Source organism: Blastomyces dermatitidis (genome assembly GCF_000003525.1).
Source record: "Blastomyces dermatitidis ER-3 genomic scaffold supercont1.13, whole genome shotgun sequence".
NCBI classification, from domain to species: domain Eukaryota; kingdom Fungi; phylum Ascomycota; class Eurotiomycetes; order Onygenales; family Ajellomycetaceae; genus Blastomyces; species Blastomyces dermatitidis.
In genome coordinates this window covers 672,712-684,911 of record NW_025544786.1, presented here as the reverse complement: position 1 = coordinate 684,911, position 12,200 = coordinate 672,712, and the positions used below count along the sequence as shown (strand labels likewise).

Below are 12,200 nucleotides of genomic sequence, written 5' to 3'. Positions count from 1 at the left end.
TATATTAAGAATGTCACATATCTTTATTGAGAAACATTCATTCAATTCATTATTCTTCTTAAAAAGTATACAACTATCTCTAAATTCAGTGTTACAGATATAATAAAGATGAAAGAGAAAGCAATAATATTTCTCTATATTATTGTATAAGAATCTTCATATTAAGATGCTGTGAAAAGATTTGAGTATTCATTTAATACAGTTTCAAAGTAAGAATTAGCTTCTTATATAATTATAATATGACTTTTATTGTTTTAAAAATACTCACTTATTTTATATAGAGTATTTCATGAGATGTTGAAAGCACTCTGTGTGCTTTACAGTCAGCTTATACAATTGTTAAAATCTTCTATGAAATATAGTAAAGACTTGCTCAGCAGTAATTCTAAGCAGTGATCATTCTTTAGAGATTGTATTAAAATATTAGATGATACTTATCTTTTAATATTCATTTCTTCTAATCAGCAATCTGACTGATGAAATTAAAAAGAATGAATCTTACAGAACATTCTGATAGTATATGATTTTAAGATGAACTTTGTATATATATACTCAGAAATGAAAGATTCTGCTCATAATATATATGTTTTTAATCTGACTTAAGAGTATGATAACTTTTCAGTGAAGAAGTCCTGCTATTTTCTTACAGATACTGATTATTCAAAAAGAGTCTTTATAATATTAATTTCTTATTCTGATGTGTAATATCATCTCAAGAAGTTTGAAAAGACAGATAAATAATCTGCTAATAAGAAGAAATTATTCAATCTTCAGCATGTCAGTTTATAGAGTATAATCAAGTGAGTTTTCAGAGTATTTAAATAATGATTTCAAATATACAATTGAGAAAGAGATGAATTCTTTATTATCACTCAAATCAATCTTGTTTTCACATTGACAGCACTTCATAACTTTATAAATAAGTATAAAGATCTAGATGATATTAATCTGAAGAATTTGAATGATGAAATGAAGTCAGAACAGTTAAATATAATGAATAAAAGAGAGAATAGTGATAAGATAATTAGAAGAAGAGATCAGATTGTAAAGAAAATGTAAGAGTTCTATAAGAGATATATTGAAAATATAGAAGATTAATCAGCAAGTCATATATAATTGATACATGAATCAAGATTGTTTATATATATCTTAATAAAAATAGTTGAATTCTACATATAATTTCACTTTTAAAAATACAAAATGATAATATATTGATGTATTCATTGTATATAATATCATGTTATAATTTATGAGTTAATAAAATGCTCTAAATCATCTAATCATCTCACATAAAAAGTTGTGATGTTTTAAAACACATGTTTATAAGTGTAATTTATCATTATTATAATATTGAGTAAAATTCAGTTATGTTCTTGATTATTTTGAAAGAAATAAGATATAAAAAGAATGATTTAAAAGCATTATTACTACTGCTCTCATCACTACTCTTATCACTACTTTCATCACTACTCTTATTACTACTTTCTTTATTATTTCTTCTACTACTCTTACTGCAGCTATAGCATCTCATTCAACATCTGTATAATATAATCTCACTGAACACTGATTGAGCTATATTTTAAATCTAGATACAGCTGAGCTTCTTGAATGTTAAGAAAATAATGTGAAATTATAGTATATTATTAATAAGAAATCTTGCTATCAATCTTTCAATCTTCTGATAGTAGATTCTGCATATCACTCATAAATAGCTTGATGACTCACTCAGTTTCTCTTTCAACTTTAATCTGTATATTAATCTGACTGAGGCTGTTTACAGCTGCAGTCAGATTTTGAATATTCTCATTAATATTCTCTAATTTTAAGTGTTTTTTTATGTGATTGATACTTCTGAAGACTGATGAGTTTATTACAGAAGATAATGAACTTTCTTCAGTTTCTGAATTTATCACAGAAGATTCTCTCATTTCAGATATCATTGTATAATATTTAATTACAAATCAGTCAGTGACAAGCCTGTTATTAAATAATTCTCTGATAAGTTCTTGAAATTCAGAGCTATATTCTCAAAAGATTTCAAGATTAGAATGTTTGAAGAAATACTTATTCATAATCTCTTTATCATTAATATAGATTTCATGTCTATGATTGTATGTTCAGCTGAATATCTGATTTTTATATCTTATTCAAAGTATTCAAATTCATTTAATCTTTCTTCACTGATTATCATATACTTCTTTGATTATTATCTGACCTGTTAACTACTTAATAGTCTGTGTAGCAAGATTTCAACCTGCAGATTTGAAGTTATTATTATCAGTATTCAATTCTTTCTTTTTTATCTTCAAGAGTTCAGTAAGTAGAGTCTTTTTCATTGTGAGACTTCATAATATTGTGAGATATCTGGTTTGAGAAGCAAGTGTTTGCTTTTGAGAGATAGTAGATGTTTGATAAGAGAGTGTTTCAGAGCATATTTGAGAGAGTGTTTGAGAGAATAATAATAATTGAGAATCTGATCATTGGCTCAGTGAGATTGAAATTATAGAGATTTGAGTATTATCATTCTTCACATTCAGATATTGTATTGAGATATTATACTGTGACATTCTTATTCACTGCTTTCATGAATTCTAGCTAATAAAGACAGTTAAATATAGGCAAATCAATCATAGATTTGAGAGAATATGATTTCAATGCAGACATGTTGATGAATGTGAAATTAAAAAAAAAGCCAGTGTGAAGTGATCTCAATTATGGAATAGTGTGGTGGCGCAACACCGGCTTGCTACTAAATAATTGATAAATACACTATTTTTAATGAGATCCACTATTGCGTTCAAAAAGTACGGACGCACCGAACAGGCCCTAAGGGATAACTAGGTCTACTAATTATTCAATTCTTCGTTTAAACAATATATGCAAAATCTCCATTGCCTCGTAATTTGATTAAAACATTAGACCTAGCAAACCGTGTAGAATATCCTCCGGGAAGCTAGTACACAAGCAGAAGCAAGGAAGAAAAATGGAATGAATATCTACATCCTCTCCAAAACGCCATTCGTAACAGTCGTCAGCATCTTTAGCCCATAAAATTCGGCTACGCTCTTGAAAAGACTCAACCTCATTTCGATCCCACTCAGGTCCACCGTCGCAATCCAACTCCCGCTACATGAACAGTGCTCCATGAATTCGCTCACTCGGAGGCTCCCGCATTTCGAGCATTTCAGGTCTTGTGTTTGCCATTCCACGACAAGGCCCTGTACCTGTCCGATTAGGCGCTCCTCCAAAGAAAGGCGGTCATATTCGGTGCCGCAAGACAAACAGCACCAAGGTTTACTTCCGGCACTAATGCTTTCGGCGTCATTCTCGGGTAATATATCACCATCTCGACATAAGTCCAAATCCCGCGTCATGGTACAATGATTGCATATCAACTGTGGAATCTTGAGACTCCCGCTTGGATTTTCGAACCTCCCCGCATCACTGAATTCTTTAACCTCGAACAGGGCGAGCAGTTCGCGCCGAAGGAGTCGCGTTTCCAGAGTAGTGGTCTTACAGAGGCTCAGAACTTGCATGAGGGATTTAACCAACTCAAGTGTTGGGTTGCGTTCGGGTTTTGTTGCACGCCATGATGCGCCAGGGAGTGTGGGGAATACATAGTCGGAGGCCAGTTCAGGATGAAGGAGCTCATCACGTTGTCGCCGTATGAGCCCTGCAATTTGCCTCTTTAGTGGCTTGGAGAACGATTCGGTGAGTATTGAAGTCATCTCCCCAGAGTCAAGGTCAGTAATTGATTGGAACGGTAGCTGCGTGGCTCTAGGAGGGTCTGCCCCTCCGCTATCAATAGCGGGTCGCTTCAGCCCATGCATGAGTTCAATGTACTCAACCACCCATTCGAGGAAGACGGATTGTAAGGGTGTTGGGAGGAACTTGCTCAGCTGCCAATGCATGACTGTTTCAAGTTCTTGGTTCTCAGCTTCAACGACCTCTTGACAACCCTTCCCACCGAAATTGAATTCGTCGTACCAAACAAGATAATCCCAGTACTCCTTGATTTCCAAATCCAGGAAATGAAAGAGTGGCTTCTCCTTTATTGATTTGAGGATATACTGACTGTAAGCGTACGCGTTCCCCACTTCAGCCTTGGTAGTTTGAAGTAATAATCGACTAGGGCTGGCGAAGATTATCTGGGAACCCACTCGTCGGAAATCAGTCATCAGTTGTTGAAATGCCTTCTTAGACATCATTTGCACATGGTAATGTAGTGACCGGTCATAGAGGAAAGAGTCCGAACTCTCCACCCATCGAATCAAATGTTGGACCATGATATCAGCCATTCCATTTCCTTGACAGGCCTCCGCCCACCAAGACTTCACCAAGTCACGCAAGACAAGAATGCCTGCTGAAGCGAAGGCAGTATCCGAATATAACACGCCTGTTCCGTCCGAAGCTCCCGCTTCGTTCGGCGTAACAGGATTCAACAAAGTAGATTCGCTTCCCTCAAGTTCGTTGATCAGAGATGAAGTGAGAATTGTATTGATTGCGAGGTTCCGGATTTCGAGTTCAATGCAGACAGAGGAATAGGCCCCTGGAGTGTTCCTTGAGGGCATATCCACCTTCTGCATCGGTCCAAGGATGTCATCCTTTTCATAACCGGCATGGTCCGGGAGGGGTGAAGGAGACCACCATAGGACTATTTTATTTTGTTCCAGCCGTCTTGCGTATGCAATATCAATCAAATACTTGGGATCGTCCTTTTCTAAATTGCAGATAGGCACATCGCCATATCTTGCTAGTTCACCAAGATGGAATAGCCATGAGTCCAGAGCTAAATAGTGCATTACTATTTGCTTCGCAACAAAGGATTGCCAGCCGAGAGGGGGCAGATCGTTATCTGATGCCTCGGATCTTAGAGGAAGAACCGGATGTTCTTTGATTATCGGTATCTCCTGCATCAATTGGCGCCTTTGGGGAGACTGAACGACCAGCATAATTGCCTGATTGCTTTCGTTTCGGAATTTCTTGATTAGATCGCCAACCTCAAGGAGGGCCTTCCTCCTCGTCGTTACTTGAGTTATCTTGAAATGGATATTATCTTGATAGTCGAAGATCTGTTGCCAAGATTCGCCCGCATGCTCCTCGATTTTCTTCTCGAGCGCTTCCCTGTATATCTTATCGACGTTCGGAAAACCTTGCACCTCTCTCAGCCGTGTAAGAATCACAATATGGGCTTCCTCATTCCGGCTCGAGCAAAGAGTGAAAACTTGTCTGTCACCAGAGACAACGTGGTAGAGAAATATATACTCCAAAGAAGGGTCCACCAAGTACTTTTGCGTTGGTTGTTCCGCGCGCAAAAGTGTCGAAAGTTCGAACCCATTTTCAAGACCTTCTCCCAAAACTCCCCGTTGAGTCTCATCGAAGGTACAAAGTGTGCCAAGTTTTAAAACAGCCCGAATGCTCAAAGGGACCTTCTTCTCATAGACTCCTTCGACACTCGGATGGTTTAACAATATAGAAATTTTGTCAGCTTCTTTCAGATAAGTGTCTTCTGGCATAGTTATTTTGAATAAATGGACAGATGGGTGACCATTGGGTAACGAATGGTTGACTTTTTCCACAGAACAACCAGCCAAATCGACATCAGGAAGGTCATCACGCTTTAGGTTAATGAAGATGTGCCGTGGCACCTTGATTGTAAGCGCGTGTATCTTGTGGTCAATGAGCACAAACATTCTAACTTCGCCAGGGATATCAGTTTCTTTGAGCTGCAAGATTTGCCATGTTTTAACATAAACAAGTTCAGCCTGGTTCCGGAAGAAGTTACCAATCGCGTTAGTGGTCGTGCTCGTTCTCTCACCAAAGAGCTTTCGCCGGCGGATTCGAGCCTGTTTTTGGATTTTCCATTTCTGTTTTTGATACTTCAACCATTCTTCGTAGTCTTCAGTAATGGATGGCATTGTCGTTGGAAGGCTAGCGAATGGGTCCACTTGGCTTGTTGAGTTCTCAGGTACTTTTCTCTTTTGTCCACTCTTATTAACTGCGTTTTGCTTATGTTTTTGTGCCGACTGCGAGACGATATCTTCAATATATCCGCTGGCCGGTAAACGATGATCCATTATGTTGGTCGGTAGATCAGATAACGGGGTTTTGTCGAACAAGTCAGTCATCTTCTTTTGTTTCAACTTGTCGTCTTTGATATTTATTCGTCGTTGGAGCCACTCTGGATGAGGTATTCGTGGAACGGGATTTCGGACTTTTTGGAGAGCAGCAGGAATGGTTATGAGCTTTTGAATCACAGAGCCTAATCGTTCAAGATAATAGTCCCAGTCAATGATCGTGCGCGGGTCCATATCTCCAGGATCATCCTTTAACCATTTCCGTAGGAAGAAACGTTTAACGTTATACTCGGCGGAAAATATCGCCACAGGTACGGCGCGGTCAGTAATAGGAGAATTCTTTGGCTTTGCAGATATGATATATTTGCAGTTCAGACCTTTGTCTTTCACCATCTGATCTCCCAAAAACCCTGCAAGTCTTTTCGCGGTGGTGATTGACGTAGATTTTTGGTTGCCATATTCCTCCAATGTTTTGGACATATTTCTGTTTTCGCAAATTAAGTCGATGAGTTCCTCGTCCGCCAAGGTTGTTCCGTGCATATGTAGAACATCAAGCCATCTATTCGCAACCTCAGCTACAGCCGCATAGGTTTCAGCAAGAGTCGTGCCTTCCAGGAAGAACTTGAAAATCTGGGTTTGGAAGATCTTGATCAGTTTCAGCTCTCCTCTTCGTTTGACCTCGAAACCTTTAAGTTCAGCAAGAGAACCGTCATGATTAAAAACGGCGTATCGTTTCTTAAGATTCTTGTTTTCCTCTTTCGATGTTGGAAGGATCATAGCTCTGTAAGGACCGTCCACCTCGAAAAAGATAGAGTTGTCGCTATGCGTCTCGTATCTGAAAGTTTTCGGGTCCGCGAGCGTTTGGTATTGGTGATTGGTAAATCGTCCGTGAACCAGATGGTTGAGCATGACGCAAGGGTATGAGATTGGCAATTTTTTCCCATTTTTTAAAGTGAAGGCGAAATTTTCAGGAAACGTTCCTGGAAGCATACACCAAATGCCATCGGTGTCGAGTTCCAATGGGCGGCCAATCCGTTCTATTAATTCCCTGGCCATCTGGATAATATGGGCGCCAGTAAGACATGTCACGCCTGCCATTTCCATTGAGTACCAGCGTGAACCTTTTCGCATAACATATCCATAAAAGCTGTTCAAAATGACCTTGTGTGCCAGTTGGAGGGAATCAAAAAGGATAATCATTTTTTTGGCCTCCTCAACTTCAACTGCGGGAGCTCCAGCAGCCTTTAGCGTGTCGGCCTTGCCCTTCCAAACTTTCTGTTGACCTTTAAAGTCATAACGCCGGTCTCTAAAATTTCGAACTGTATCAACGTAAAAGGGATTTTCCCGCTGACAGATGATGGCTTCCCGCTGAATGGTTTTGCTTTCGTATAATCTGTGGTATATCTTTTTGCTGTAGTCCTGCAACCGCTTCTTCACAATGGCAGCTTGTTCGCTCGTGGTCAGTTCTTCAAACCCCCTCATTGGGCTCTTTTTTGTTTTACCCGGGAATTTCTCGTTTGTCACAGCGCGTCGAATCATATTATATTCATCCCGCTTTGCGGGAATATATTCACCTCTCCAAGACCAAGGCATACGTCTATCGCATGTTTTCCCTGGTCGATTAAAATCACACGCCGCACAGTCAGACTCCTGGATCATAGAGTCTGGCTGAAGGCGGTTGGTGGTCATGATGTTAGGATACATGGATGCAACGTCCAAATGGTATATCGATGGTCTCTCGTTCCTATTCGGCGTCTCCTTTAGATTGAGCAACTTTTCTATAATTTGAGATTTAACCTGATCATAATTAGTAACATCATCAAGAGACTTTTTCTCCTCCACAACGATACTAAATTGCAAAGCGGCATCAAGATCTCGAAGAAGCTCCTCAATTGCAGCTGGCTCGATGGTGAAATTGACTGGAATATCGCTCCTGAAAACGCCGGCTTCAATACTTTCCACATGACCTCCGACATAAGTTTGAGAATCCAACAAATGGCCGTTCCAGAACGCTTCGGGAGGCTCTGTCTGTTTGTTTGGCAAAATGATGTTCCCTCTGTATGCTTGAACCATAAGTAACATCTCACAGAGGGTTCCGGTGCCTTTACGGAGGACGTCGTCGGGGTTAAGAGGAATAATCGTACAGAGAGAGAAAATAAAAGGATGGATGTATTTCATGTAGAGGTAATATGTTGCCACGGCATCGGAAACGGAATATTCAGCTAACGTCTGGGGGCGTTCGCTCGCGTATCTTGTCATGACCTCTGGGTCAAGCTCGTCGGGATCATAGCCCAATTTCGCCACAGTGACGGCTTTAAGACCTCGACTTCCTTGAGGGAGGTAGCTGTCTCGATTGACCCATGCAAAGCAATCCATATGAACGCAATAGTTGCTTTGGTAGATATCCTCACTATTCTTCCGAAACCCAATTTCAGCATACATGTCAATCCCTTGCACGCTAGCTCGAGCCTCAACAAACGGCCAGTCAAAGAAGTCACCGTTGTAAGTTGCAATTACAGTAGGTTTCACCTCCTTAATATGAGCAAAGAAGCGTTCGATAACCCTCTTTTCATCTGGTTCATTAAATATAGTAAACGGGCCATCGTACTCGGGCTTCGGCGTATACTCGAAATCGTCAATATCTTCAGACACGATTTCCCTATTCGTTATGAGATACCCTTGTCTGTCAATCATGTACGATATCATCATTATCTGGTCGATAACCGCATCAGGGAATTTCAGAGGTAGCTTGGTCGTCTCAATGTCATAAGCTAACACAACAGGGTCCGCTCGCGTAAGCCGGTCCTCAATACAGCTTAAAGAAATTACCCCGTTCTTCGACTGGACTGTATACCACTTTCCGATCCGAATATCTAACGGTGGATGTGAGACAAATTCAACGTAACAAACGGCAACAGCGGAGTATACCTTTATCAATAGAAACTCGAACGTGATAGGGAACATCATACTCTCGAATGTCAACAATATACTCGCCAGCATCTATAAATGCATTTTGAGGTTTATCATTAACTTCTTCGTCGAAAAGGTCAAATCCAACATTTGCGCTATATTGTCCCGTTAGCGAAAGGCAGAAAAGGGCGGAGTCACGTTGTGACGCATAGAGAAACGAACCTAGCCATCTCCGCGTATGTGTCCATGGAATTCACATTCTTCTTATTTTTTTGCGCAAGTGGTAATATCGATTTACGGACTCCCAGCAAGTCTCCAACATTAGCAAAGCTAAGTTGCAGGAACCTCCGCTTGTGACCGAGGAGATGATTCGGCATCTGGAGATCTTCCTTCTCAACCAGCTTAACGCTTTTCACCATGCCTTCGAACATCCTTTTGCACCATTCCTCTACCTCAATCTCATGACCTCTCTTCGTCGCGATCAAGAAGTACGGATCATATTCGATTGTGGCTTTGAAACTGGTCCCATTGTCTTCCAGGAAGTAGTATTCAACACCAGCCCGTCCTCCAGGCACCTTTGGGTCCTCTATTATGGTGCTGTGCATGTTAATTAGCCAACCAGTCCTTGGTTTTCCAGATTCGAACCTGGGGAACCCCATTGTCTCGTCAATGCTGTTTGCCAGCCTAACTGCCTGGTACTTCTCATCTTGCGATGTCGCTTCGGTTGATCTAAGGGAAGAGGATCCGATGGTTTTCGCGCGCTTTGGATTGAAGGATGCCGAGCTCGATCTGAATTTAGTCCCATACTTGCTGGGTTTTCGTAAAGTCATATCTGTAGCGTTCTATGGCTCGCCGATAGCTGCGAACAAGAGAAAGAATCGATCGAGTATTGTCACTCTACGCAAACACACGGGGGAAATAAGACAATTATAGATCCATTGAGAAAGAAGAGAAAAGAAAAAACAGTTATCGTAACAAGGAAAATAGGCGTTACCAATCGTACAAATGACAGCTCGGGATTCTTTTGTCAATGTGCTTGTGCTTCGATCTGACGGTAGAATTATCGTCTCTCATCGCGTTTCGCGTCGCGTCAAGTTCGGCGATCTCGGACAAATTATCCCTTTTAGGGTTAAATTGGGAGCCAATAGTTTGTTCACAAATAGCCTGCCAAGCCCGGAATAACTAGCTGCCGGGTCTGAATCGTCACCTGGTTGGCGGTAGACGTTTCATTAGCTAACGGTGACATTGCTGTCCAGCGCAACGTCGATATGGCGGAAGACTCACGGGATACACAATCTCCAACGGGAGACACCTCCAATGTCCCTCCAGAATTCTCACCTACCAAGAAACCGAAACATGAGTTCCCCAAGTCGCAGGCGGCGAAGATGTGGGAGGAGTTTGGAAACCCGGAAGAACCCATTAACCTGATTCCTGGAGCATATAACTCGGCGGGAGGAAAGCCGAAAGCTGCGTCATTTAGAGATGCCTTCCAGTCAATGTCTTTAGATAGGCTACTATCGTTTTACAAAGTGCCTTGTGCGCGCGACTCTCTCCTAGTTGGCATTGGCGCCGGTTTTGGCGTTGGCAGTCTCAAAGCAGTGCTTGGTGGTAAGTGATCAGTAATCCAACTATCAGAGATTCTCCCATGCTGACTCCATTCGTACAATGAAATAGGACTTCGCGCAGCATGGCCAGCCTGTAATTGGGCCGTTGGAACCTTCGCAGTTGCCTCCATAGGAATGTATGAATTTTGCCAGCGGCGAAGGGTTCAGGAACGTGACGGGATTAAAGAGGCTGTGGAACTTATGCGAGATCTCAAAATTAAGAAACTAAAGGAACGAGAGCGGGCAAAGGCGGAGGCAGAAGCGGCAGCGGCAGAAGAGGAGCGGCGGCGCAAAAGCTGGACAAATCTGTCGAATTACAAGTTTTGGTAGGCATACATACAGGCGCAAGAGTCGGGAGTTATTGTGTCATTCCAGTATGTTGGGGGAAAGCCGGAGTGAAAGGATATATCTCATTTGTATAAAACATAGCCATGTGGCACTCCACAATTTCTGTATATTAGACATGCATATGATTTCATAACAATGGAACGAGATTCTTAATCTGGTTTCCGAATGCCTCTGAAGTTGGCATGGCACAGTCGACATATCCAGCTCAAACGTATCCGATTGTTAATCCTCCGTAGCTATGTCAAATTTGACCTTTTTATAGACCTGTATTTTGTTTTCCACATGCTCGTCCGCAAGAATCCCATCACGGCGTGATTTCCGCATCTCTCTCGCCTCCCTCGCCTCACGGCTCTTCCATTCTGCCACCTGCTTTTTCCTTCTCTGTGATCTATCCCACGCAATCGCAGCTGTGGGCTTGAAACCAATTCCGTTAATTCCGTACCCATCATCGTTCGGATCAGTAGGTGCATACCCCGTTATTTCCGAGTCGCGCCAAGTAAACGGGTTTTCATTGACATCGCCTGAAAGTGGTGGAGATTTTTGACGGGACCTGTGTTTTTGTTGTGAGCTGTGTTTGGATTGTTGCCGTGCCGGAGCTGCGCTCGTAGCTTGCAAGTCTCCGCCATCTGGTGATGCGAGGGGTATCTTCTCTTTTTCCTTGGTGTCGGTAGGGGTTACAGTCGGTGCCGCATCGATGTTTATTGTGCCTTGTACAGATGGCTCCTCGTCCATTTTATCTGTCAACTGTTTGTCATCTGACGCACCATGGCTTGCGCTCTCAAACCTATGGGTAGAAGTTCCGTGCAGGTCAAGCTCTCCCAGCTCACCCGCTACTGAGATTTGGGGACTATTCCCCCCAATGGCAGGGTTACATTCATCATCAAGGTGATCATCCTTTGCGCTTATCGACGTAACAGAAGAAGCAGGGGACGTTGAAGCAGTCCTTAACCTATAGTCTATGTCATCGCGTTTGCGCTTCGGTGACTTGTGGGGAGTCAGAATTCCGGTCATCATTGTGGTGGGGCATTAGGAAATGATGTGGTGGAATTCTAGACTTTTAGCGATCAGGGGTTGCTGATCACAAGGAGGAAAGGCATGGTGAACAGCCACCTGTGTTAAACGAGGGGTCCATGATGAGTCGCTGGAGTTGGAAAGATGGGGAATAGGGAGAGGAGTCAAGAAGACGAAGAATGAGACAGTGTCAGGATCGACGACCACGCCCGTTGAGCCGTGACGAAGACATCTGACAGAATCCACATAA

The 12,200-nt window shown here is 41.7% G+C and overlaps 3 protein-coding genes across 3 annotated transcripts; 1 reads left to right on the top strand and 2 right to left on the bottom strand.

Moving 5' to 3' along the window:
* Positions 1-2,996: 2,996 nt before the first annotated feature.
* On the bottom strand, positions 2,997-9,817 carry BDCG_09000 (DNA polymerase epsilon catalytic subunit A; the record flags this gene model as incomplete). The annotated part of the gene is made up of 3 exons (XM_045424772.1): positions 2,997-8,950; positions 9,006-9,142; positions 9,210-9,817. The coding sequence occupies 3 exons, from the start codon at positions 9,815-9,817 to the stop codon at positions 2,997-2,999; spliced, it is 6,699 nt and encodes a 2,232-aa protein (XP_045273413.1).
* A 387-nt stretch (positions 9,818-10,204) lies between these two features.
* Positions 10,205-11,370, top strand: BDCG_08999 (uncharacterized protein). Its single transcript, XM_045424771.1, has 2 exons — positions 10,205-10,595; positions 10,662-11,370. Exons 1-2 carry the CDS (start codon positions 10,256-10,258, stop codon positions 10,919-10,921), a joined length of 600 nt encoding a protein of 199 aa, XP_045273412.1. The 5' UTR covers positions 10,205-10,255; the 3' UTR covers positions 10,922-11,370.
* On the bottom strand, positions 10,617-12,196 carry BDCG_08998 (uncharacterized protein). Its single transcript, XM_045424770.1, has one exon. The coding sequence runs from the start codon at positions 11,951-11,953 to the stop codon at positions 11,162-11,164; it is 792 nt and encodes a 263-aa protein (XP_045273411.1). The 5' UTR covers positions 11,954-12,196; the 3' UTR covers positions 10,617-11,161.
* Between the last annotated feature and the right edge of the window lie 4 nt (positions 12,197-12,200).

Excerpts from the sequence above, each read along its gene's own strand:
- BDCG_08999 (XM_045424771.1), top strand. The coding sequence starts at position 10,256 with ATGGCGGAAGACTCACGGGATACACAATCTCCAACGGGAGACACCTCC. Across the intron at positions 10,596-10,661 it reads TCTCAAAGCAGTGCTTGGTG|GACTTCGCGCAGCATGGCCA; the intron begins GTAAGTGATCAG and ends ACAATGAAATAG.
- BDCG_08998 (XM_045424770.1), bottom strand. The coding sequence starts at position 11,953 with ATGATGACCGGAATTCTGACTCCCCACAAGTCACCGAAGCGCAAACGC.